Source organism: Eublepharis macularius, chromosome 7 (genome assembly GCF_028583425.1).
Source record: "Eublepharis macularius isolate TG4126 chromosome 7, MPM_Emac_v1.0, whole genome shotgun sequence".
NCBI lineage: Eukaryota > Metazoa > Chordata > Lepidosauria > Squamata > Eublepharidae > Eublepharis > Eublepharis macularius.
In genome coordinates, this window is record NC_072796.1 from 142,448,849 (window position 1) to 142,475,203 (window position 26,355).

Genomic DNA, 26,355 nt, shown 5'->3' on the forward strand with positions numbered 1-26,355 from the left:
CCCAGTTCAGAATCTGAATTTTTTTTCTAATGTAAGTATGCACTTTTTGTGATTTTGTTCAAATTTAATGCTTTACAATGAATCTGACCTTGAAGGTTTGACACGTTTTTGGATATTTATAATAAATGACTCTTTGGGGCCAGGTTAAGCGTATTATATAGGTATACTGGGGAAGGCACGTATCTGGAGGCCATAAGAGCATGGCATGTAAGTATGCCAGGCACAGAAATGCTATCCTCTGAACCACAGGAGCATTTGCAGTTGTCATTTACAGATGTGCAAATCTATCTCCACGAACATGAGAGTTAGAAGCTTGCTGTTCTCCCCCACAAGCTTCTCTGGAACCAAGTTTGACACTGGATCCAGAATCTGCAATCAGATATTTTCCAGTTTTAACCTTAATCAGCTGTTCTCTCTCTCTTGGTTTCACAGTTTTCATTTTGAAACTATAGAGTTAGACTTTAGAAACTTTTTCATTGCTCTTTTGTGCATCTGCAGCTTTCTAAAAAGATGTTGGAAAATTTGGTTTCCATATCTTGCAAATAATGCCATTTTCTCTCTCTTTCTGTCCCTCAAAATATATAAAAATATTTTCCAAGATACCTGGCTCAGGTTCCTGGGGTACGCACCTGAATCGAGGCAAGGTGATTCCTAAACTGACCCCCAAAGCTCAAGACATACTCCAGTCTTCTGTGCAGTATTTTGGGATGAAGCTGAAACACAACCTGGGAGCAGCTATTAAGGTTTGTGGGGTGGGTGGGCAGCACTGTGGTCCTTAGCAGAGATACACCCTTCTTAGCCCACTGACTCGGCTTCGAATTGCGCTGTAATTGTAGCCTCAAGCACACTTTGAATTCAGCACTTTGGGTAGCTTGAGAAAAGATGTTTGTAGTTCCTTCCTTTCTGGTATTTGCCTGGAAATTTGATAAGCATATTCTTTACTCCATTAGCCAGATGAAGAAGTGATCTGTTAAAAGTTTGGGGTCATCCCTCTTATTCGGAATATCTCAAAATAAGAGGAATTTTGAGATTGAATAGTCTTTAAGGCTGGAAGCCCTCGGGTCTAGTACAATACCTAGTTTAACTCTCTGGTACCAAATGTACAAGCTCATTCCTTAGAATGCTGATCTTAAAATTGCTTCCTTAACCGCTTAGAACTGAGCTCCGACCATAGGCATGAGCGGAATTACTGGGGGGAAATATCCACTCTTGTAGCCTAGTAAAAATGTGGTAAGTGTGCTAAGGGATTACTAATCTGTGTTATGTTATTTCTGCCTAAAGCTCACTGAACTAGAGAAAATTATTTTTTTTAAAGGTTTCATTTGTGAAGGAATGCCTGACTTTGAAAACTTTTGTGTAGAGGTACTGCAATACCTCTGGCATAATAAAGGCAATCATATTGGGGAACAGATTAGTACAATTGTTGAAAATTCAATAGATTTTACTTCTGATCTCAGGAGCATCCTGTAACCTTAAGAAGGTCCCTCACTCCCAGGAGGAAGTCAGCCACATTGTCACAGAAGGACTTGCACCAAACCTCCAAGGCCGTGCCTTCCAAAACTCCAGAGGCTTCTTCGTTGACGCATAGCCTGGATGAGTTGCCTGGCCCCGATGCTGAAGAACTTGCAGGCCTCTTTCCTTCCTTTCTGGGGCCAACTCCTGCCAAGCTCCCCTCCTCTGATCCGAAGCCAAGATTGCCGTCGCTGGATAGATTTCAGGAGCTGAAACAGACGGTGGCCAAGCGGCTGAGCAGCCTGGATGCCGGGTGGCTGGACAGGTGCCAGGGGGCAAACCTGCATCCTACGGGGGGACTAAAAGAAGACTGCTGTCCTGGGGGAACCAGCGGAGCAGCTCAAAGCCAGGGATCACTAGAACGCACTTCCATGGGAAATGTTCCTCCCTTCCATAGTGGGGAGAGAGAGCTGGGAACATACAGTAATTCTCCCAGAGGACACTGCCAAGAAGACTTCCTGAAAGGGAAGCCCCTCTGCCAAGGTGTTGCAGACGAGCGCAGGCCAAGTGTGCAAGATAGCCAAGCTGTAGGTGTGATGCCAAGCAAAGAGGGGACAAGCTCAGCAATCACTGAAAGCAGCACCGTGTCTTCCGGTGTCAAGCATATTCACAGTAAACTGGATCCCACTCAGAAAACAGACGTGCAGCCTCTGAAGGAAAGGACGGGAAGTGCTTTTTGTGAAGCTGAGGACAGGCATAGTCCTAAGAAGAGAGAAAAAGCCTCTTGCCAGAAGAGCCTGCAGGTTACCAGAGCTCATGAAGACAGTAGTATAGACAGTTCCAAAGGTGGCAACTCAGGTGTGAAGCGCAGGAGAACTAAAGAATTAGCCAGGGACAGCCCAGTTAAAAAACGATGTCGTGTCAGTCAAAAGCAACGGCTCAGTGAATATGACTTTGACTGTCAGGACACTGCAGAAGTGCAAGAGGAAGAAGGGATAGCTGCCCCCATCCATTCAGAAAACCTACTTGGGGAAGTCGAGGAGGAGAATTCTAAAAGGAATGGGCAGTCCGTCATCCCAGCCAGCAGGTATGTCTGGGGAGGGAAAATAGCAGCGCTCAATACTGCTTTACTTCTGTTCCCTCTACCAAATTTTATTGTTGATTCTAACATTTACAACTTATCATACTGACATTTCATTTGAATTACCACATATCTGAGAACTAATTACAGATAACAGGTCATATTATCAGAGCCAATTAAACATATCAAGTTTAAGCTAGAACAACAAGTTGCAAATGAGAGGGATATGAACAATAACATTCTGTTAATGATATCAGTATATTCTTCACAGCTTAACATTGCACACGACAGAGAGTAAAGTTAGATAATTTATACTATTAAGATGGCTAAATTTTAGAGATATAAGAGTTTCAGATAGACTGGGTTTTGTGGTTGGATATCCTCTTTGGTAATGTGCTCAACGAAAGGTTTTATTAGCTGGAATTGTTTTTATTATAATGCTACCTTGTTTTATACTTTTGATGTGATCCGCTCTGAGCCTGTTTTACAGGGAGAGCATAATATAAGTGCAATGAAATAGATAGATAGATAGATAGATAATGCTATTAGTGCTAAAACAAAGGATAGCCCTCTTCCCAGCTTGCTCTGATCCACCTGACCAGGAGCAAAAGACTCAATCAAAATAATCAAACAAAGCCTCATTAAGGGTAGAATTATCTGTCACACATGGTTCTGTGATTCCTTTTTGTTGAACAGAATGCAGCCACTAGAACCATAGCTTCAAGAGGAAGACCAATGTGCGGAGAGAAGGGCTACAGTAATGCCTCCTATAAAGCTTTTTCATTAAACCAGTCTCTCCTGGGTGTAATTTTTTTATACAGTGTTGGCAGCGGGCAGAGGCTGGGAGGTGGTTCCACAGCATGGTCAGCCCAGCCAAAAGTAAATATGGTGGGGCTGAAAGGAAATATGCTAACTGCGTTAGAGATCTATAAAAGACCTGCATGGCTGAGGAGTGCAGCCTCAGTAGGAGATAGTTTCAGATGGGAAGCTGTGTTGATCTGCAGTGGAACTGCAAGATTCACGTCCAGTGACATCTTAAAGATATGCAAGGACACCTTAATCTTACAGGTCTTTATGGTGTCTCTGGACTTGAATCTCGCTGTTCGGTAGGAGATAAGAGGCTGAAAGTGAATGAGGTTCTCTTGAGAAGAAGCCTCAGCATGGAAGGCAGCCCGGAGAGACTTCCCAGCATACTCCAGCCAAGGAGCCTAAGAGAGGCAGCCTGCTGTGCAGTTGCTGCCTGATGTATCACTCACACATAAGAAATGGGGATCCTGTGAGCACGTCTCCATTGTGGCCCACTCTGTCAATAGGTTTTAGAGAGCTGCTTCACTTAGAGCCAAAACACACGTTAAGAAAAACCTAGGTTCAGCACGTGTTCTCTTACCTCAAGGTTTGCTGGGATCTGTAGGCGTCCTGGAAGCTTAAAGTTTAGCATTTACAGAGCAGCAGAAAGGGGAAGGGAAATACAGGCGCCTGTATTTTAAGCTTTAAGCTTCCAGGACGCCTTTAACCTTCCAGGACGCTTACAGATCCTTTAAGCTTCCAGGACTTTAAGCTTCCAGGACCCCTACAGATCTTTAAGCTTCCAGGACGCCTACTTTAAGCTTCCAGGACTCCTACAGATCCCGGCAAACCTTGAGGTAAGAGAACACGTGCTGAACCTAGGTTTTTCTTAACGTGTGTTTTGGCTCTTAGCGCTCTGTTTTCAGGAACATAACCACAGTGCTAAAGGAGGTATTGCTACAGTTAACCCTTTCCCCTTATGCTGACGATCACTACACCCCAAATGTTTTTGCTCCACAGAAGGAAATCTATGGACATCTTTTAAAGCTTTTTAACATTAGTTATCATCATGTGAACCGGTTCATATAAAGAAACATCTTTTTCAGTTCTCAGATCTGCTCCCTGTAATTTATGCTCAACTTGGATACTACCTTCAAGGTTCACATTTGCATAGTGCAGCATCTTGAAGAGTCTAAAAACTAAGACAAAGCCCACCCCCCAAAAAACTACCTAGTAATTAGTTCTGCACATGGCACAAACAAGTTACAATGTGCTGTGGTCATGAATCGTAATGTGTGAGACTAAATGTGTTCAGAAGCAAAGTGTGTCTTGTGTGGTCCCAGCATTGTGGCATTGCCATGGAGGTAGTCTGAAGCTTCGTTCATCAGGCAGCGACCCACCCAGTGGGTTGGCTTGTTTCCGTGGGTCTCTGTGTTGGGAAAATGGGATTTGCCTCCTTGCTGTGTCAGGGACTGTGAACAAGATTGGGCCTGTGTAACAGTTTTATTGATGAAATCTGTACCCTGCCCCTCTGCTCAGAAAGATTCAACTCACAAGAAGAAGATAAAATGATCATAAAAATAAAATAACGACATAAACCAGCACATAAAACAGAACTGATAAATACACACAGGCAGGAGACCTGAATTAAGCAGACCTGGAGCATTAAATTAATTTCAGCAGTGACATGCCTGGAAGAATAGCGATGTCTTAGCGTGGTGCCCAAAAGAAAGCAAAACTGGCACCATAAGAGTGTCTCTGGAGATGGTGTTCCACAGAGAGGAGAACATGGCAGAGAAGGTTCCTGGCATCTTTGTTAGCAGGACCAGGAAAAAGCGCCTCTCTGCAGCCTTGGAGACCTGCCATCTATCAGACTAGGCAATAGTGAATGAACTGGTCATCTGACTTGGCATTAGGCTGCTTCATATGCCTATATACGTTCGTAACAGAATGTCCAGTGATTTCTCAAGCAAGTCGTTCCTTGAGGGCTGGCAAGGACAGGACATTTTAAAACCATTTTTATAGTCCGTATACAGTCTTAGTAGTTTACTTGTCACAGTGTCCTTTTTCACCAGTGAACCCTTAAAGCTGGAGAAAGCGAACAGTGAAATGGAAGCACAATGCTGAGACTCTTTACAGTAGAATACAATAGACTTTTTTTTTCCCTTTCAGGACCCCATCCAAGAAAGATGGCAACTTTGTCCGTCTCAATCTCAAGAAGAAATCCCATGTGAAAGGATACGCCTTGAAAGGAAGACTGCTTCGCAAGCAGGTGAAATGCCTCTCGGCTAGAGAGGGGAAGCCAGAATAAATATAGGCAAGGTTGCAGTAGCTCTGTGCTGCATGGGTGGCCAGACACTGAGGAAGTAGCTTCTCTGTACTCAGGGAAATAAGAGTAGAATAAACTAGAGGAGATTGAATTCAGCTCAAATATGTACGTTTTTTTTTTTAAAAAAATCATATATTGAGCTGATTCCCTTGAGGAAAAACATTTTAGGGTGTAATGAAGTAGTCTTGCACCTGCTGGTTTTGCCTTCTCTTCATTCCACGGGGTGCATAGCTCTTGTTCTGGTTGCAGGTCTGCATGAGCAGAAATTGAATTTTGACAAATGAGACATGTGGATAATTGGATTTTTGAAAATAGATGTTCTTCAGTATTTGTGTGCTTTATCATTTGCTTGTCTGAATCATTGTACAGTTTAGGTTCTGGGTACGTGTTTAAGCGCACAACGTAGGTCCTCCTCTTGGCTGTGACAAATTGCTATGTGGATTACATCTGGAGGCATCCTGTTAACTATTCATCTGTAGCCTTCAGTTCTATAAAGAGGACACGGGTATTCCATTTGTCAGTATTTTAGTCCCTGTAGGTAGCTGCCTTACTTTCGTTTCAAGCACGTAGGAGATATCTGTCTGTTGTGCATGTGAGATGCTTTCTCCTTCACTCTGACTCTAAAAAAGGCATGGTAAAGACTGCCAAAGGAGTCTTGCTTGGCTCTTTGAGGAACTGAGTTTGGTGTTAGCACCTCAGTTCAGACAAATATCTGCAGCCTGTAATCAGATCTTTTGTCCTGAGGACAGAGATTACACTTCAGTACTGCAGTATGCTAATAACAGTGGTTATTGGACGAAACCATTGTCTTAAAATGGAGGAATTGGGTATGAAACATGAATAAATTGCGGGAGAAAATCTGGCTTCTTGTAAATCAGAAGCTACAACTATATACCTCTTTTTGACTCTGAAAAGATGCATTTGCATCAAAGGTTGAGGAAACAAGCTCTGAGCCTCTGACCAGAACTCATCTTTGGCAGCTGCAGGTGACTTCAGGAGGATATTTTAATGAAGGAAAGAGGGCTGTAGCATAGCAGAATAAAAATGCTCGAACGCTTACTGGTTTAGTTAACATCTTGTTGGGTGGTTTTGAGCAGGGAGCTGATCTTTCAATGATTGGTTTGACTGTTTGTCAACCCATTTATGGCTGTTTGGCATGTTGCTTCCCTGTATTCCGTCCTAACCCTGCAATACAGCACAAAATAGTAAAATAGTATATAGTAGTATAAAATAGTATATACTATAATATAGTATATACTATATATAGTATACTAGTATACTATAGACTAGTATAATAGTATATAGTAGTTTAAAATAGTATAAAAATAAAACATACACACAAACCACACCAAGAACAGTGGGGAGGGCCATTAAATATTGTTTGGGGTATGTAAACAAAAAAAATATTTTCCTGTTGGCAGAAAACAGCAATACAGGGGACAGACAAATCTCCCTGGGGAGAGTTCCAAAGGTTTGGTGCCACCACTGAGAAGGCCCTTTCTCAGATTGCCACCTGTCTAGCCTGAGATGGCAGGGGCACTCAAAGCAGGGCCTCCAGAGATGACCAGAGTGAATGGGTAGGTTCATATGGGAGAAGGAGGTCCTTAAGGTATGCTGGACCTAAGCTGCATAGGCGTTAAAGTTCAGTACCAGCACCTTGAGTTGGGCCCGGAAGCAAATTGGGAGCCAGCGTAGATGGAACAAGGCTGGAGTGATATGGTCCCTGTGACCCACTCTTGCCTCAGGGTTCTGGATCTATAACACACAAACTGATCAAGATCTCTCACCAGATGATTTCTTCCTTCTGGTCCTTGATCCATTTCCCACATGTTGGGCTTGAGATTCACCTTTAATGAACCTTGAAGGATTTGGTACCCTGAGGACCAGGTGGAGCCAAACTGGATGGGAATGGGCAAACCAGGCTGGTTTCAACCTTCCCCACCCCCTCCTGGCTCTGCCGTCGAGCCATAAAGGAAGGGGCAGGCCAGGCGGTACAGCAAGGAGGAGAAGGCTGATCAGTGAAGATGGAGGGTATCCGTGGACTGAGCCTGTATCTTGGTGCCTTTGTAGGTATGGAAGCAGAAGTGGCAAAAAAAGGGAGAACAGTTTGGAGGGGGCGGACGGCACTTGGACCGGAGCTGCGATACTTGCTTCAGATGCGGAGGGCTTGGTCACTGGGCTTCACAGTGCAAGGGCAGAGGTAAGGCTATCTGGCTGCCATGGCCAAACCCAAGGGCAGGTTACACGTGCTGGATAGAGTGGAGGGGCATTGAGAATGAGAGTGGAAGAGCAGAGAGGGAGAGGGACAGAAGTGAGGCACGACCAGACTACGAACTGAGGTCTTCACCAAGGGAGCGGAGAGAAAAGGCCCAGTTTTTGCACTCTTGTCGAGGGAGAAGTAACATGAATTGGCAGCAGGCTGAATATGAGGAGCAAAGGTCAAAGACAGTGCCGGGGCTTCAAGCCTCTCCTGCAGGGAAGATGGAGATGCCATCTTTGGGGACCATATGAGGAGAGGAAGGCTGGGAGGGAGGGAGGAAATCCAAAGTCCAGTCAGAGTGAGCTGGAGATGGCGATGAAATCTCCAAGCAGAGTATTAATGAGAACCCCTGGCAAAACGCGTCCCCAAGAGAAGAGTAGGGGCTCTGCTGAGCAGAGCTGTTTCGAGAGTGAAAGGGCACCCCCTTCAAGCTAGTCTTTCAATACCCATCTTTGGCTTGCCTTCTTTGGAGCCTTAGCTAACCAGCCCTTGGATAAAGTGGCGGATGCCGTCTGCACCAACCTGTGTCTTCCTGCAATAGATTCATAGGACAGACCCTTTTTCGGCCATTAGGGATAGCACTCCTGGCGGGGGATGCATACCCAAGTCCCTGACCATCCTTGCAGGAGAAGAGAAGACACACACACACACCCCTCTTTCTCTTGCTACACTGGCAGAACAGCTCCCAGCCAGTGATCCCCCACAGGATGGAAATGGCTGTGCCGCAGAAGAGGCGGTGCCGCTGCTCACTCTAGAAGAAGTGGCTGAGATGACCAACACAGCCTACAGCAAGATCTCAGGTAGGAGGCAAAGGATGAGGTGGACGTGCTACTGGAATTCATTCCTCTTGATTGAAAATCTTTGAAAGGGAAGTGGAGAGCACAGAGAGAGACCTGCTTGGCTCAACTGGCACCATAGCCAACTGGGAATTGGGTCTGTTCCACAGCCGAAGTGAACTTTCTGGCCTCTTCTGATTGGATTGATACATCAAGGGCCCAGGGTGGATACTGGGCTTTCCTAGGGAAGTTGGTCGCGTGTGTATGCTTCCAGTCTCTCACAACTTCTCTTGCGCGGCAGATTGGACACGCATCAATTGAAGGGGAATCCTGCTGTGTAATTGGAAGTGTCCTTTTTACTGCAAAAAAAAGAGCTGTTTTTATCTTACCGAACGGATGCGACTGTGGCCTGATAGTTGTATATTTGAATTGCTTTGTACATTATCTTTTAGATGCCTTTAGGACTTAACATGAGTTGAAAGGAAGCTGATAAACATTTAAAATAAATGGCAGTATAAAGCTCATCTATTCAGACGTATCACTGTCAGAGAATTACACCTCAGTTAATGCCAGTATCACAAAAGTGTTTTCTAAAGCGGTTTTATTGGCAGCTAATTTTGACAGAACCTCGGCAGCGGCCGGGCGGGTGGGGAGTATGAGTTTGATCTGGCAGATCTGATTTGCTAAATGTTGCTCATGCAGGCAGAATCCTCTGTCAACGCAAAAGGCTCCTTGCACTAAAGTAACGCGCCAAAGTGCCACGCTTAGCAGAATGGACCTGCAGGATTCAACCTTTTTTTTTTTTAACCCTTGGAGAGCCGAACCTCTTTGTGCTTGTCTGCCAAACTTGCTTCGTCCATGCCGATGGAGAGAACGAAAGTGCTGCCTCTTCACTGTTTTTCCTCCCCAGCTGAAGTGAGTGAGAGCAGCCCAAAACAGCTTGCACAGGAGGAAGAGGGTTACCTGCTTGTGCAGAGGCCTGTGTATGATCTTCCCCCTCCACCTGCACCAGTGCGGCCTCTCTGCGAGCTGGGGCAAGATGGGAAGGTGAGAGGTAAGGCTTCAAGAGGACCCCTCTGCGATCCCACCCAAATCTAGTCATTGCAGACCCTCATGCTTGGAGGCAGAGCTTGCTGCACAGTCTGGAACAGATGTCAGACAGCACAAGCTGTCATTGAGTACTGGGTCCGGTTCAAGGTCTTGGTGTTGACCTATAAAGCCCTATGCGGACTGGGCCCAGCATACCTTCGGGACCGCCTCTCCCCATATGTTCCCCGGAGGTCGCTTCGATCAGCCACTAAGAACTTGCTGATGGTCCCTGGCCCCAGGGAGGTCCGCCTGGCCTCTACCAGAGCCAGGGCCTTCTCGGTCCTGGCTCCGACCTGGTGGAACTCTCTGTCTGAGGAAACTAAGGCCCGGCAGGATTTGTTATCTTTCCGCCGGGCCTGCAAGACGGAGATGTTCCACCGGGCATTTGGTGGGGGCTGGGCTGTCCTCTCGCTGGCCATACCACTGAAGACCCTCCACCACCCATGCAGGACAATGCTGCAGTTTAATATTTAATATTCCACACCCGCCAATTTTAATGGTTTTCTATATGATGTTTTAATGTTTTTACTGTTTTTAATTTGTTGTCAAACCGCCCTGAGCCCGTCTGACGGGGAGGGCGGTCTAAAAATGTAATTAAATAAATAAATAAATAAAATTCCCTATGAAACCAAACTGGTCCTGTCCTGTGGGGAATCTCTTCATGAGTGTGGGGAGGAGCAAGGGATCGGCTGTTCTTTGGCCCCTCGTCCACTGAACCGATCTCTCCTGTGGCCCTTGTCCTGAAGCCCAAGGACACCGTCCCAAAGCCTTGGATGAGGGTCCCTCTGGCTGAAGCTGGGCTTGGACATGTGCACCTCCCTCTTGTTCTGCTGGGGTCACGAGTTTGTTTATTTCCCATTTTTCTCCTCATTGGGGGACTCAGCTCAGCATACAACCCCCACCCCCGCAATATAATTTAGGCCAGCAAAGAAAAACAAAAATATATTTATTTTATTGAAAACATTTCTATGCTGCCTTTCTACTCAAATAGGGTCCCCAAAGCAGCAAACATCCAAGGATGGCATTTAAAATGCATGTAAACATACAAATGCAGCACAATTGGGGAGGAGGGCCAATAAGAGTTACTGGAGGTACGCCCAACAAGACAGAGTCTTCACAGACAACAGTGACAGAGACAGACAGACAGACAGACAGAATCTCCCTGGGGAGGGAGCCCAACTTCAGCACTTGGGCTGGCGCTGGATGCACTGAGCCGGCTCACCTGAAGCTGTGCCGTGGTTAGTTCATGCCTCTGGCAACACCCAGGTTAAGCAACTGCAACAGGGGAGAAGCTCACCCCAGCTCTCCCTCTGCTAGCCAAAAGCCGCCCTGAGCCCATTCGTGGGGAGGGCAGGATGTAAATCAAATATGATAAATAAAGAAGCTTCCAAGTCGCTGGAGATGCCATTTGGCCCCCCTCCTGACTGGGCATGTTTGTGTTTTGTGCAGAGACCCCTCCTGAAGTGTTCCGTGCTCTGTCTGAGCTGGGCTACACCTCCTTCCGACCAGGACAAGAAACTGCGGTGATGAGGATACTCTCAGGTACGCCTTGTAGAATTCATGAGTCCATTTCATGTTTTATATTAGTTCCAGGGCACTAGAATCTGGAGGAGTTCCAGCCCAGGTTTTACTCATGTCTCTGGTTAAGCTGGCTAGGGAAACTGCTATTATGCTTCAATTGAAATTCATAAGCATAAGCACAACTTCAACAGGAGAGACTTTAAGAATGAATAGAGCACGGTTTCCAGTCCTGAAAAACACCACACTAACAAAATACTCTACATCTTACAATAGCCCTGCAGATAAAATTAGCATATCAAGCACCAATCCATATGCAAAAGAACCTCAGGATACAGGAAAGCATTAGCATTCCACACCCCAGGAAACTCTTACAGGATGACTCAGCCCAAACCCACCTTCCTGAGTAGATATAAATTACCTGCCAACACCTTTTCCACACTGTGACACTGGGAGATCTCTGTCTTTTGGTGCTACACCTCTGAAGATGCCAGCCACAGCTGCTGGCGAAACGTCAGGAACGACAATGCCAAGACCACGGCAATACAGCCCGGAAAACCCACAACAACCATAGTTCGCATTCAGTTATTTGATCCTAGATAGGAGTCCTACTGTCTCCTTCCTGTGCAAAGATGGGGTGGGGGGTGGAGCTCTCTTGCACTTCTCATGATGAAATATTTGATTAGTGCTAACTAAAGTGAAAGTGGGTGAGTTGGATTTACCTTCTTGCCTTGAAGGCAGGTATATCCAGGAGAGAATCTGCGCGCAAGAGCCTGGTGGAAGGGAAAGACCCGGGTGCACCTTTCCATTCTTTTGTTAGGAGCACCCTGCTGGATTCGGCCTCACGGCCTCTAATTCTGCTGCTGCCCTTCTTGACTCCCCCCAGGGCTCTCAACACTGGTGCTCCTGTCAACAGGAATGGGCAAATCTCTCTGTTACCAGCTTCCTGCATACCTGTACGCAAAGCGGTCTGAATGCATCACATTGGTAATATCCCCACTGGTGTCCTTGATGGATGACCAAGTAAGTTTTGCAGGTGCCACGGGATATTGAGCTCGGCAGGGCTTCCTTGCTTATGGCCTGTAAGGCACCTGGGAGGGGTGAGTTGGGGGAGGAAGCCACCTGGCCTTTTTTGGTGCCCACAGGAATTACGATGCCAGGGAATTTGTTCAAGGGAAATTCCTCTTTTTGAACTTCTAACTTCTTTCGGCATGGCTGTTTCTTTCCAGGGAAGCTATCTGTAGCTCCCGTGTGGGCACATGGTCCACCTGGTATCAGTGGAAAGGGGTGGGGTGTTGAATGCAAGAACTTATGGCACAGTTTTGAACTCTGCTGACAGTCTAGCTATTGACTGAGGGGGTATCATTCTCTTGACAGCGTTGAGTCTGTCTCTTTCTGGCCTTCAAATAACCCCTCCTCTACTCTCCCCTTATAGGTATCTGGTCTTCCCCAGCGCCTTAAAGCAGTCTGCATACACTCCAATATGTCCAAGGCCCAGAGAGAGGCTGCTATGGAAAGGGTGAGCCAACTGGCTGGGAACGGAACAACTGCCTTTTCTGGCACCCCCGGCTCCCTCCTGTTGTTACTTGGGAACATGAGAATGCCACGTTGCTCCCTGGGGCCATGGGGGACTGTCTGAATCTCAAAACCATTCAGAGGCAGGCTGCACTAAGGCAGAGATCTTTGTGTGCTAGGAAGGAACAGACACACGAGCCCTCCCTGTTCCCTGGAGACTGGAAAACTCCCATCGCCATCTCTGCTTGGAGATGCCACCTCTTTTCTCTTGCCCCGTGGGGTTTGCCAAAGCCACTGCTGCTGCCAGCAACTCTGAGAGTATCTACTGCTAAATGGTGTTGCATGCCTAGCACTTTGTACCTGCATTGCTGTTTAGAGGCGCCACCCAGTTGCCATGCCTTCCTGCTTCGCTCCTACAATTATTAGCATTAGTATCAAATTTATAGTCCGCTCTCCCCACAGTAAAAAGAATACAAGTTGTATTCAGGCCAAGCAAGGGTAGAACACGCAATCCCTTTCCCCTACACTCGGTACCTAGCCTAAATGGTGTTTAAATGGGACAGTCTAGTGTTACTTGAAGTTGCATTAGTTTAAAGTCTGATATTACCGTAGTTCCGTGGGGTTGGGACCTCTCCTCATTGTTCCTTGCCACGTGGGCTAAATAGAGTCTCTAGGTAAAAGCTTGGTGCTTTGTGGCTAGTGCCTCTCTAAAGGGCTGGTCCAGATGTCAGAGTAAGAGAAGTTACTTTGGCCAGAGCCATTACCATATGTAAGCAACTGAGTACCCTGTGCTTGGAGCTGGGATGGCTCATTCCCCAGCCTCTTCCTTCTTGCCAGGCACTAAGTTTCGCAAACAAAGGAATTCAAGACCACCTCTAACGGCAACCACTTCAATTGTAAACATTCATATAATCAATACAGTCATGACAAATTGCCAATCTATGTGCAGTTCGTACAATATTCAATATCTATTCATAATTCAATGTTGTATCAATACGTTTATACAGTCTTCGTTGCAAGACCCATAAAGTGCTCAGGGCTAGTAAAACAACTAGTTAATCATCCACAGCCATATAGCTTCCAGTCATAAGTCCGTAAGCAGGAGGATGCAATCTGATACAATTCAATACATCAGTAATAGTTGTTTTACTAGCACTGAGCACTTTATGGGTCTTGCATAATATGAGGGCTAACTTCAGGTTTTGGGCGCTCCAGAATCCTCCTGTCACTCGACTGCAATCCAGTCCTGGTCGAGAGCCTGACCCTGGTCTGAGGTGGCTTCTGTCCCTCTTGGCTCTGTGCTCCCCATGAGTCCGCTGTTCTCTGGAGACTTAGAGTCATTTCTGTGCCTGTGCCTGTGGGACACCAGACCTGTTCGTCTGTGGCCTATCAGGAGGTCTCACCATACCTGAACCCAAAGTTCTGCACATTAATGGAGCAGGGCAAGGGGAGAATCTTGCCACAACACATCTCTTGTTTAGACAACAGGTCCACAGAGCTGTGTGCATGTGCACGTATGCGCGCTCATCTGCTCACTTTGACCAGCAAATCCCTCTCCCATCTTATTTTTTCAAGTATGATATAGGAAGTGCAGCCACTTCTATTTTGCACTGTTACCTTGGCTGCTTTCAATTATTCTAGGTTTTCAGCTGGGCCAAGAGGGTAATTTTTGTGCATGCTTGGCTGTGCTGTGTGTTTGCAGGTAAAGGCCGGGAAGGTCCACGTGCTCTTGCTGTCCCCAGAGGCCCTAGTTGGGGGGGGCTTCTCTGGCTCCAGCTGCCTCCCCCCTGCAGATCAGCTCCCCCCAGTGGCTTTTGCCTGCATCGATGAAGCCCACTGTGTCTCAGAGTGGTCCCACAATTTCCGCCCTTGTTATTTGCGGCTCTGCAAGGTAAGGCGCTTTGGTGTTGCGGCAAAATAGCAAAGAGTCCAGTAGCACCTTTATGACTCACCAACTTTATAAGTTGGTTAGTCTTAAAGGTGCTATTGGACTCTTTACTATTTTGCAACTACAGACTAACACGGCTAACTCCTCTGGATTTGTGTTGTGGGAAACCTAAAGGCAAATGGGGTGGGGGGGCAATTGTAACAGAGGAGGGGCTTGTACAGGCTGTCATCCTGAGATGGGAGATTGGAACAAGCAACAGTTTCCTCCCTGCCGTCCTGCATACTCGCCACTTCGGGAGTTTCCAAAATGAACACTGCCAGAGATGTCTTTGTGGAGGAACAGGCCCCTTTGCATGGCCCTGTGTCACAGAAGTGAGGAGGGAGATTGTTGAAGTGGCACCAGAGATGCGAGACTCCCAGCTTTTTCACAAATGTTGGTACACATCTAAGAACACCAAAAAAGCTTCTTAAAAAAACCCTAGATTACAGTCCCTCTGCATTGTTCTTAAAGGCATATGATGAAGGGTGTCTGAATGGTGTCTGAACATGTGTAAAGTGCCTTTCTTCACCACAAGACATTTACAGCCACTCCCATACACTGAGGCAAAAGCTGTAAGTCCGATGATGATAATAATACTAATAATAATAACATTCAATTTATACACTGCCTGTCAGGATGACTTAACACCCACTCAGAGCGGTTTACAAAGTATGCCATTATTATCGCTACAACAACAAACACCCTGTGAGGTGGGTGGGGCTGAGAGAGCTAGAAGCTGTGACTGACCCAAGGTCACCCACCCAGCTGGCTTCAAGCGGAGGAGTGAGGAATCAAACCCGGTTCTCCAGATTAGAGTCCCGCGCTAGAGTCCCGGATATGATACGTTAGACGTGGAGAATTCTGCAGTTGGAGGTCTTCCCGTCTGAAGCAGCTACCAGCCTTCTGTGTTGGTAGTAACTTTGTGCATGCACTCGCTCGCTGTCTGACTGGAAATTTTCCATTCTGCCTTGTGAAGAGCTTTTTTGTGTTAAAAAAGCTTGTGCAAGAGTAAGAAGGTGGGCAAGAGAGCCTGAGAAGAAGAAAGATTCCAGGGCGTTAATCTGGGTTAGTCCATTGCTGTTTAAACCACAAAGAGCCCCCTGGCACTCGAAAGGGCAAAGCATTTACTCTGGACTCTGTTTCAGGGGCCCCTGACTGCTTGGTCAGTTGCATGCTGTGATGGATTTTCACTTTTGCACGAATAAATTTGGTGCTTTCCCACGGCTAGGTTCATTGAGCTGGAGGTGGCACTTCCTAATTTCTCCGACTTTGCCAACAGGAGTATGTGTGGCATCTCTCTGGTCTTCCAGACGCTGCCAAGCAGGAAGCCTGACCGCCACGCCTTCTGCCTCACAGGTTCTTCGGGACCGCTTGGGTGTGCGCTGCTTCTTGGGCTTGACGGCCACTGCCACAGTGTCTACAGCACAGGACGTAGCTCATCACTTGGGCATCCCAGAGGGCGAGGGGATTGCTGTGCGCTCCGCTGCTGTCCCGCCAAACCTGCATCTCTCTGTCTCTATGGACAGAGACAAAGACCAGGTAAGCCTGAGGTTAAGCCAGCTGTTCTCCATATCTCTTGCTTTAGGGCTTCTTTTCTTTTTTAATTTATCAGAGTTTGTAGCCCTTTTGGTTTTAGAAATAACTTTGAAAGGTGATAGGTGATACTAAGTAAAATCTTGGACACCAAAGTAGGCATGCTACTTACCAGAGTTTTCCAGCTCATTCTCCTTCCTATGCCTAGCAGAAGAAATACAAAACATATCAAGTGAGCATATATATGCCACGTAGCCTGACTAAGGGCTGTAGAATCCTGCTTTGGGATTTTCTTTTTAGTGCAGAATATACTCAGCCCTGCCTGAATTCAGCAAACAAATTCAGCAGAGCTAGTTCCTTTTCTCACCTAGATGGATGAGCACTGTTCTTACAAGCTATTTAACAGCTCATTAATTCTTACCTAGAAGGGGGAATATCCAAAAAGATTGTGTTGTAAGATACTCAAGTGCTAGACTAGAAACAGAATTTTTTTAGGTTCAAGTCTCTGCTAAGTGCCCTTGGACATGTCTCTCTTTCAACCTAACTTGTATGACATGATCATTGAGAGGATAAAGTCGTGATCTGAGCAACTCAGAGGAAAGAAGCGCCTAAATGCAGTCAGTGGATCCCTGGACAGGGAATATTTTTCCAGGCTTGACGGTGACTCATTGGTTGGAGAATAGCCTTTTGGCATTCCCTTCTTACACATCCAGCAATAGCCATAACTGTTGTATATTGCTGGATGAAACTTTCTAGTGGTTACCAGGGGCTTCATGGTGAGTTCCTAAACATGTTGGGGAGAGAGATTCTGGCAGGTTGACTGGTGGATAATGGGTGTCCAAAGTCTTGACTGTCCCCACCTTGTGATGCTTTTTGCCTTGAGTGTGCCCTGAAGGTAGAGGCCCAAGGCTGTCCAGTATCCATGTCTGAGGTCCTTATGTGAGCTCTTGGTCCTAAGTTACATCATTAGGACCCAGCCTGTGCCTTACAACCCTACACCAATGTTCCCTCCCATGCCTTGAGGTTCTTGGATGGTGGGCTCAGGTTCTTGCTCTCCAAGCACCTGGGTTTTTCCTGGTCTCAGAAATTAGGCAAGGCTCGGCTTGGCTTGACTCCACCTCTTCCTTCCAACACATCTTTCTGTTTAGCTCCTCCTCTTGACCTACCCTTCCTTTTTATTGAGCTTCTCCCCTTGCTTACTTCATGGGTTGTTCTTCCTGGTTTACACCTTTCTCTTGCCTGTCTTGTCCCATCCATCCCTCTAACCTCTGAAGTCCTCCAGGCCACCCCCAGTGTAAGGAGCTGCCTGCAAGCCCCAGGTGCCCCTGAGCTGTCACTGTGAAGCATCCTCCAGAGCCATGCTGGCTGCTTCCTGTTACCTCCTGCCAACGTCTCTGACTTCCTTGCTGCTGCTTATTCGCTGTGGGTCAGCTTCAACGGCCCCACTGCCAGAGCGTCCAGGAAGGCTGTGCAGCCTCTCCAGCAACTTGGTTATCCTATAATTTCAGGCCCTGGTGCGCTTGCTGCAAGGAGGGAGGTTTGGGAGCCTGGACTCGGTCATCGTTTACTGTACACGCCGAGAAGAGACGACTCGGATTGCAGCGCTGATCCGCACGTGTCTCCAGGGTGTAAAGCTGAAGGAACCTGCTGCTGCGGAGGGGCAGGAGGAAGATGACAATGCCACCGGGAGGAGGAAGAAGGCAAAGGGTAGGAGGAGGCGACTGGGGGAAGCTGCTCATTCCAGTTCCCCTCTCAAGCTGAGAAGGCGTTTATTTACAGCCTGCCCTGTTCCAGAGTGGACCGCGATAACAATTCAGCTGGCACGACTAAGCCCTGGAACCACCTAATGTGAGCTTGGGAGTGGCTTAGATGGAGCCACTGGCCCTGGACTGGGTCAGCCCCCGTTGCAAAAGCAAACTGTTCCCATGCTTCCACTCTGAGTATCTTAAATGTTTTTAAAAGCGGGGAGGTATGTGCATCAGTGCCCATCTGTTGTGATAAGGCAGAGCATGAATATCAGGACCTGGATGCAGGTGCTGTCAGAAAGATGCAGGAGGCAGGGCTGGGGAGCTGGAGCCTGTGAAAATGGCAGCCTGTCAATGATTCTCTTCAGGCAAAGCCCAACTACTGGTCTAGTGAGTCCTGCTGTCCAACAAGCTGCCTTCTTCAATGAATTTTTGCGCTTAATGCACGTCTGGATCACAGCATGAGAAATCTCTTGCAAAGAGGGTTTAGCTAAGATACAGCACATTACCATCTGGGCATGTAAGGCCATGGGAAGAGATGGCTCCTACTGACTTGGGCAGTGGCCAAATGGCAGTGGCAAATCTTCTACCACAGTAGCCAGCTTCTTTACAGCAGGGGGTCAGAATTGGTTGCAACGGGGCAGCTGTGTGAGTCTGTTACAGCAAAATAAAACAAGTCCTGTGGCACCTTTAAAAGACTAAACATTTATTTCAATATAAGCTTTTGTGAGTCATAGCCCACTTTGTCAGAGATAGAGATATGAAAGAAAATGGTACTGGGAGATCTTGTGGGGAAGGTTGTGGGGTAAGCAGTCAAGGCTTAGTGTGAATCTCAATGAAGAGAGAAAAGGGAGGAACTGGTTAGGTGTGAGTCCCATTGGCTGTGGCTGTGGCACAAGCTTTGCATCTGTTTTCTCTCTCTCCCTCTGCATAGCTAAAAAGAGCATTCGCCGTCCCTTGAAATGGATCGCCGATTCCTATCATGCTGGAATGTCTGCTGCTGAGCGCCGTCGTGTGCAGAACAACTTCATGTCTGGCCAGCTGCGGGTGGTGGTGGCCACAGTGGCCTTTGGCATGGGACTGGACAAGTCTGATGTGCGCGGTGTGGTGCACTACAACATGCCCAAGAACTTTGAGAGTTATGTGCAGGAGATCGGGCGGGCAGGAAGAGATGGCAAGCCAGCCCAGTGCCACCTCTTCCTACATCCAGAGGTAGGGCTCGCCAGACTCCATTGGCATTAGGCTGGGGTAGGGTTCGGAGTTCTTCTGCTTCACGCTTAAAAGCAAGGCTTTTGTGTGCTGTGCTCCAAAATCTGTGCAAAGAAACTTGAAATTCTACGTTTAGACTAAAATCACCTTGTTCTGCATTTTTGCAAGAGGAAAGTAGTGGATGGGGGAGGTATGGAAGTATGTAGTGGGAAGCAGTGGAAACACAAGAAATGGGGCTAGTTGCCTCTTTTGGGGACAGGAGGATTTAGTTACCATTTCTTTCCTCCATACCTAATTCTCAACAAAAATGCAACAACACCACTCTAAAAATGAGAGACTAACATGTCCAGTTAAAAGGAATGGTATAAAATGGATGCAAATTCCTCCACTCCTGTTTAATCCTATCTGGTTGAATACCCCAGACTAGAGAAGAACACCTTGCAGAGATGTGGATCTATGACTTTGAACCTATAGGCAGTTATAGGACATAAGAATGCCCTCTCCCTTCTTGTCCATTGCAGGGCTTTTGAGTAGTTACGCTGCATTTATATCTCAAGGAGCTGAGGGCAGCATTTGTGGGGCTATCCCAAATAAATCCTCAAAATTACCCTGTGAAGCAGACAAGTCTGAGAAGTGGCTTTAGAAAGGGATGGATGATGGTCTCTACTAGGACTTGATCAGATCCAAAGTTCACCAGCCTCTTGGTGGTGGGTGGCTGGGCTGTCCCCCCCCCCGCTCCCCCACCCCCCTCGCCTTTCTCCCCGTTCTCATCACTGGCCCCTTCCTTCGCAGGGTGAGGATCTGCATGAGCTGAGGAGACACGTCTACGCGGACACCGTTGACTACTTGGCCACGAAGAGGCTGGTGCAGAAGGTTTTCCCTCGCTGCAAGTGCCGGGAACTTCACCAGAGACAGCAGGAGATCAACAAGGTTGGGAAAGCAGGCTTGTGCTCGAGGGAAGCGGGAGGACAACTTGCCAGGCAGTCATGGGAAGGGGAGGGCTGCATGTTTTTGATAGTCCACAGGCTCAAGTGGAGTAAATACACGAGGGTAGTATATTGGTCGGAGTGTCGGACCAGGATCTGAGAGAGCCGGATTTAAATCCCTACTCGGCCGTTGAAGCTTCCCGGATGGCGTTGGGCCAGTCACTCTCTCTCCGCCTAACCAGCCTCGTAGGGTTGTTGTGAGGATACAGCGGAGGAGTGGGGAATGATGTAAGCTGACTTGGGTCCCCTTTGGGAAGAAAAGTGGGGTTACAAATGGCATGAATGAATAAATAGCAGCCCGGCCTCCACCCTCCGGACACATGCAGGGAGTCATCTGATGTCTAGGGAGCTGCAGCTAGAATGCAGGAGAAGGCACGGGGAATGAACTCCCCCTTCCCTCCCCAGGTTTACCGAGGCACAGTAACAAGGGCACGTTCCAAGCAATGCTCGGTGCTCCACTGGGTCCAATGGGGGAACGAACAGATGTTTCACTTGCTTCCGTTTCAGTCGCCAGGATTTTAAAGGGATTGACCTTTTGGCTTTCCTAGATTCCTTACTGAGTTCAAATGTGAATATCTGTTAGATGAAGCTGTTTCATAGATGAAATCAAAGAGAGAGCCAATAATTAGCAGCAACACAATCCGTATGAAGTGAATCACAGCCGGAAAAACTGGTGCCTGCGCCACAGGCGAGGCTGATCCTGATTTTCAGAATGGAGGGAGAATACGCGAGAGAAGGGGAAGCAGGAACAAAGACTTCGTCTCAGTTGGGGGAGGGAGACTAAGGGGTTAAGTCCAAAGGATTCATGGAGAAGGGATAGGTTTAGAATCATAGGGTGGGAAGGGACCTCTAGGGTCGTCTAGTCCAACCCCCTGCAAAATGCAGGAAGTTCACAACTACCTCCCCCAGCCTACACACACACACACACACACTCAGTGACCCTTACTGCATGCCCAGAAGATGGCAAAAGCACCATCAGGACCCCTGGCCAATCTGGCCTGGGGAGAATTGCTTCTTGACCACAAGGTGGAGGTCGGCCTTACCCTGGGCATGTAAGAAGGGGCCAGGAGAACAAAGCACTGGCGCGACCCCCTTCTGCCCTCCCTCTCATGCTCTGCCCAGGTTCACAGAATCAGCCGTGCTGTCAGGTGGCCATCTAGCTTCTGCTTTAAAATTTGGAGCCAATGAAAGAAGCAGCTCAGTGTAGAAGTGTCTTAAGCGGGCGTCAAAGGCTCATGAGGGAGCAGCGTGGAATCTACTTTGAGGAAAGCAGAAGATCACAGTACAAAGAACCGATGAATCATAATAGAGCTGGAAGGGACCCCAAGGGTAATCTAGTCCAACCTCCTACACTGTGCAGGAAATTCATAACTCCCCCCACCCCTCCGGTGACTCCTGCTCAATGCCCAGAGGAAGGCAAAAATCCTCCAGGATCCCTGGCCGAGCTGACCTGGAGGAAAATCCCTTCCTGACTTCAAAATGGCGATTGGCATTACCCTGGGCACATAAGAAAGGGCCACAAGAGCCTAGCACTGGCTCCCCCCCTTCCTGCCCTCCCTCTCACGATCTGCCTCAGTTCATACTGAGTCATAGAATCAGCATTGCTGACAGATGGCGATCTAGCCTCTGCTTTAAAAGCTCCAAAGAAGGAGAGCCCACCACCTCCCGCGGAAGCCTGTGCCACTGAGCGAACTGCTTTTACTATCAGGAGAGACCCCAGTCCCAGTAGGAGGCTAAACTGGGATGGGAAGTTAGTGCAACTGCAGAGGGGGAAACTCTAGAGTTCCAGCAGGCCTTGCTCACCAATCACAGGCTAATTCATGCCCCTCTGAAAATGGGCTGAAATATGGGGATAAGAGTATATGAGCTGAGTTTGATTGTATAGAGAAGATGCAGTCTGAAGGCCTCAGCCACGTGTCTGAGTTCTGATTTTCTTTCTGTACTTCCAAATGGTTGCTCCTTTGTGCTCTAAATTCAGCCTGGGTTTCACCCATTTTAGGGTGAGCGTGCATGTCATGTACAGAAGTGATCTAGTGCTAATCCCCGGAGTACCTGTTCAGAAGGGGGGGATTGGCTGCTCCCAATATCACAAAGGCCAGCCGTCCTGCAGTTCAGTCTGAGTGTCAGACTATGGAATCCCAGTTATCTAGAGTTCGTCTCCCCCCCTTCTGCAAGAAGCACAAAGTTTCTTGATTCCAAAAGGTTTATTGAAAGACAATGCTCAGGATACAGTTGTCCATATTCCAAGGACTAGGCAAGCCTTGGCTGAACGAAAGCTTTGTTGAGAATGACACACAAAATGAAAGTAACAACACTTCAGACACCCATTCCCAGCCTCCCCCCTTAGTCCTGTCTAGAAGGCCTGGGAAGGCGAGGACGTCAAGGTCGGCCGGAATGGGTTGATAAGAATTCTTCGTTCCCATGGATATAGGCGGCCTGGACAGCACCTGGGCCTGGAGGGAGAGAACTAAACAGCTACAGATTATAACATGAGAACATGGCGTAGCTATGGCTCGAGAGCTGAATAGCAAACTGACACTCTGACACTGAGTCACAAAGGGCTCCAGCCACTTCTTCTGTTTCTGCTCTTCGTTGTCCAACTCCTCACTGCTACTAGCTGGTGGGGGGTATCCTAGAGCAGGTTAGGTCTCCCACCCCATTGGACACATTGTCCTCTGAGAAACACGCCTTGTGTTGTGGGCAAGCACTGCCATTAGCGGAGCAGATCCACATGATCTAACCCACCACAATCAATAGCACAAGCACAGGTTACGCTGCTGACACACAACATCCACACTGAGGACTGCAGATTGATGTGCTACCTGCAGTTAGGGCGTGCTTTTTGTGTGTTTTACCGGCAGAGCCCTGAAGTGGAGGATGCAGAGATGTTGGCTGTTTTGGACACAAGTAGGGAGGAGCAGCTTGACCTCGAGGGTGGAAAGCCAAGAGCGTGCCACAAACATGAGCGGGCCGTTCCCATACAACCAACGGTGGAGGCCCTGGACTTCCGAGAAGAAGGTGAGAAGGAGGCCTTGTGCAAGGAATCGAGGTAAAGGACAGTCTGACCAGAGACTTGTAGGTGGGACAAGCGAGTGTGTCTGTGTGTTTATCTGTGTGTCTGTGTGTGTGTGTGTGTTCTGCATGCCTGTGCCAGTCCTCTAGGACAGATTATGGAAGTACTTGGGAATATAGCCTTTTCCTTTCCTAAAGGAAGAAATCCCAAACTATAGCAGAAGAATAAATTCTGCAAAAAATGAGAAAAAGGATGCAGGTTCACGCTGCATCATACGTTGGGTGAAACGGGGTGAAGAATGTGTGCACACAAGAGAGCTCTCCCCTTTTCAGCGAACTGTGAAAGCCCTCGACATGCCAGAGGCAGTTGTAAAGGTTCTGAGAATGACCTGAGCCGGGAGCTTTAGAAGCTGGCCCGTTTTAGCTGCTGTGACATTTCCTCTTCTTCGACCAGGAAGGTTACAGTGACAGGGACCCTGTTCTTATTACATATTTCAGGGACAACCTTCTAGGCCATGGCTGGAAATGGTCTGCTGGAAGATGGAGTTGTTCCCTAAGCTGCCCGTCACGCTCCCAGAATTAGACTCACTATTGTCCCCCCCCCCCCCGCCAATATCATTCTGCCATCGTGGCTGCCTAGGGCTGAAGCCTCCCTCCCTATTTTCCACTGGAAATGGAGCAGGCAACTCCACACACACACACACACACACACACACACACACGTTCTTCTTCTACATACAGTCTTTCTTTCTCTTGCTTTCAAAAAACATTGCTGGATTTTGTGGTAGGCCAGCCAGCCCATCCCTGACCGGTTACTCTGTATTCTGGCTGGTGGTGCCTGCCCAGTCCTGACTTGCTGTTTCTCTGACCATGGCACACATGTGGTACACAGAAGTATCTGGGATGCCGACAGAGAAGAAAGCAGTGGTTGAGGAAGAGGGGAGGAGGTAGCAACTGGGCTGCCCTGAGATGGCCTTCAGTGGTTCACAAGCTGAATTATGGGTGAAGCGCTTAAAGTTAGATGTTAATGGTAAGAATCCCTCGGTGTCCACCAGTGGTCTTGATGTCTTCTTGTCCCAGGTCCACTTGGCGCTGGGCATGAGTGCTGGGAGCGAGGGGGCCATTTTCCAGTGGAATTACCAGCTTGCTTTTTTGTTTCCAGAGACTGGCTCTGGTTCCTGAGAGCCAGTTCAGTTAGGAGCAGCAGGACTCTAATCTGGAGAACCGCTTGAAGCCAGCTGGGTGACCTTGGGTCAGCCCCAGCTCTTTCAGAGCTCTCTCAGCCCCTCCTCCCTCACAGGGTGATTGTTGTGGGGCTAATAATAACACACTTTGTAAACCGCTCTGAGTGGGTTGTCCTGTTAAGTTGTCCTGAAGGGCAGTATATAAATTGGATGTTGTTGTTGTTCCTCCATGAACAGGCAAGATAAAGACCTGAGGGGCTGGGTTTTTATGGAGCAGGGGATGGTTACAGAAAGTGAGTATCCCGCCTCAAGAGATGCCCCTGCCCTGAGCACGGCTTCTTTCCTCATTCAGGCATAGAGACGCTTCTGTGTTACCTGGAATTGCACCCCCAGCACTGGGTGGAGCTGCTGCACCCCACCTTCTCCTCGTGCCGGGTGGTGTGCTATGGCGGACCTCAAGAGCTGCGTACAGTTGCTCGAAGGTAAAGGAGGGCTTATCTCGCATTGTTCCAGTGGGAGACAAGAAGCAGCAGACGTTGAGGGCAGCAGGAATGGGCACGAGGGGGAACAGGGCCCAGTGGGGATATCCAGCAAGCACCCTAATCCGCCATCGTTAATGCATGTGGTTATCTCCAGGGCTGTGTAGCGTTCTGTGCTTACAAAAATCTAAGATAACTCGGACTTTGTTTCTAGATTTAGGTGTATTTGAAGCATATTTGCATATATGCCATGGAGAAGGGATAACTTATGCAAACCACTGAGTCGTCACCTGTTGAATTCTGCCAGTTCTGCACACCAGCCCTTCCCACTCCTAAGATTTCTCTGAGTCTTGCACACGTGTCTTCTAGCTTTCTTCTGCACCCATCAGGACTAGGATCCTGATATAGTGAAGGGTTTTTCTCATTGGCTCTTAGCACATCTGCAGAACCCTCTGAGAGGCTCACCTTTTGCAACACAATGAAAAAATTGTACGTTCGGTATCAGATCTTTTGCCAGCAGAACAAAGAGAGAACTTCTTTGAGTTAATGATTTTTTTAAAAAAAATAAAGCATAACTCTTTTTATGAGGCAAGAACTTGTTAAGTATAAACAGGTGCTAATGAATTCTACCAGTACAGGAAAAACTCATGCTGTAAAAAACACGTCTCCTAACATTTCTCAAACTTAGTTAAGTAGATAAGATTCAGACAAATTAAGTTTTAGCTGATTGGCAGAATGCTATATAAGATCTGGAAGTCCTGAACACGTTAATGCTCACCTGGATAAGATCCTCTCTGACTGGGAGCCTCTGGCAGAAAGCTTGATTATAGAGAAAGTGACAGGAACAGAAATTAATCCTTCTAACTCTAACAAGTAATTGTCCTCTGGATAAAATGATTGGTCCCTAAAGAGATTATAAAGATAAGTAACAGGCAGACTAGAATACATCTTGCTAACTCTCATTCAATTCTCAAAGCAAGGTTACAAGGCTAAAAGCAGCACTTGTTCACAATTAAAGAGCAATAAGTGTGCTTTTTCTTCAGCTACACTAATGGACTGTCAGGTTGAGTGGCAGTTCTGTGCTTTTCCTGACCAGCTGCTAGATATAAGAATACAAATTTTGTTCGTTTATAGATGCTACTGGACTCTTGCTCTTCTTTTTTTTAAATATTTGTTTTTTTATTAGTTTTTAGTTCCAGCTTAATTAAAAATCTTTTGGTTACATGATACATATCATGCATTTCATTTCGTCTCTACACATTCCATCATAATTATATTATTTTCCACTAAGCTATTATCACTGTAAGTTTACTTTCTTTAATTCTAGTACTTTTTCTCTTTCCTCATTCATTTAATTGTGTTTTGCTAACATACAGTTATGTCCCTATGTTATACTTCCATTCAACCCATCTATAGAGCGGCGTCCATTTTTGTTTCCCATCGTGTTTGTTTTTTTCTTTTATTAATTCTGTCA

General features: G+C 47.3%; 1 protein-coding gene across 1 annotated transcript in view; it reads left to right on the plus strand.

Annotated features, from left to right (window-relative positions):
- Positions 1-26,355, plus strand: part of RECQL4 (RecQ like helicase 4) — a 35,343-nt gene that overhangs the window by 4,135 nt on the left and 4,853 nt on the right. Inside the window, exons 5-20 of the mRNA XM_054984982.1 lie at positions 600-743; positions 1,458-2,539; positions 5,492-5,591; positions 7,719-7,848; positions 8,586-8,708; positions 9,595-9,738; positions 11,223-11,315; positions 12,178-12,314; positions 12,727-12,810; positions 14,509-14,697; positions 16,090-16,272; positions 17,775-17,973; positions 18,946-19,223; positions 20,013-20,150; positions 23,068-23,224; positions 24,755-24,884. Of these exons, the coding sequence (XP_054840957.1) occupies positions 600-743; positions 1,458-2,539; positions 5,492-5,591; positions 7,719-7,848; positions 8,586-8,708; positions 9,595-9,738; positions 11,223-11,315; positions 12,178-12,314; positions 12,727-12,810; positions 14,509-14,697; positions 16,090-16,272; positions 17,775-17,973; positions 18,946-19,223; positions 20,013-20,150; positions 23,068-23,224; positions 24,755-24,884 (3,311 nt within the window). The remainder of the gene's footprint in view (positions 1-599; positions 744-1,457; positions 2,540-5,491; positions 5,592-7,718; positions 7,849-8,585; positions 8,709-9,594; positions 9,739-11,222; positions 11,316-12,177; positions 12,315-12,726; positions 12,811-14,508; positions 14,698-16,089; positions 16,273-17,774; positions 17,974-18,945; positions 19,224-20,012; positions 20,151-23,067; positions 23,225-24,754; positions 24,885-26,355) is intronic.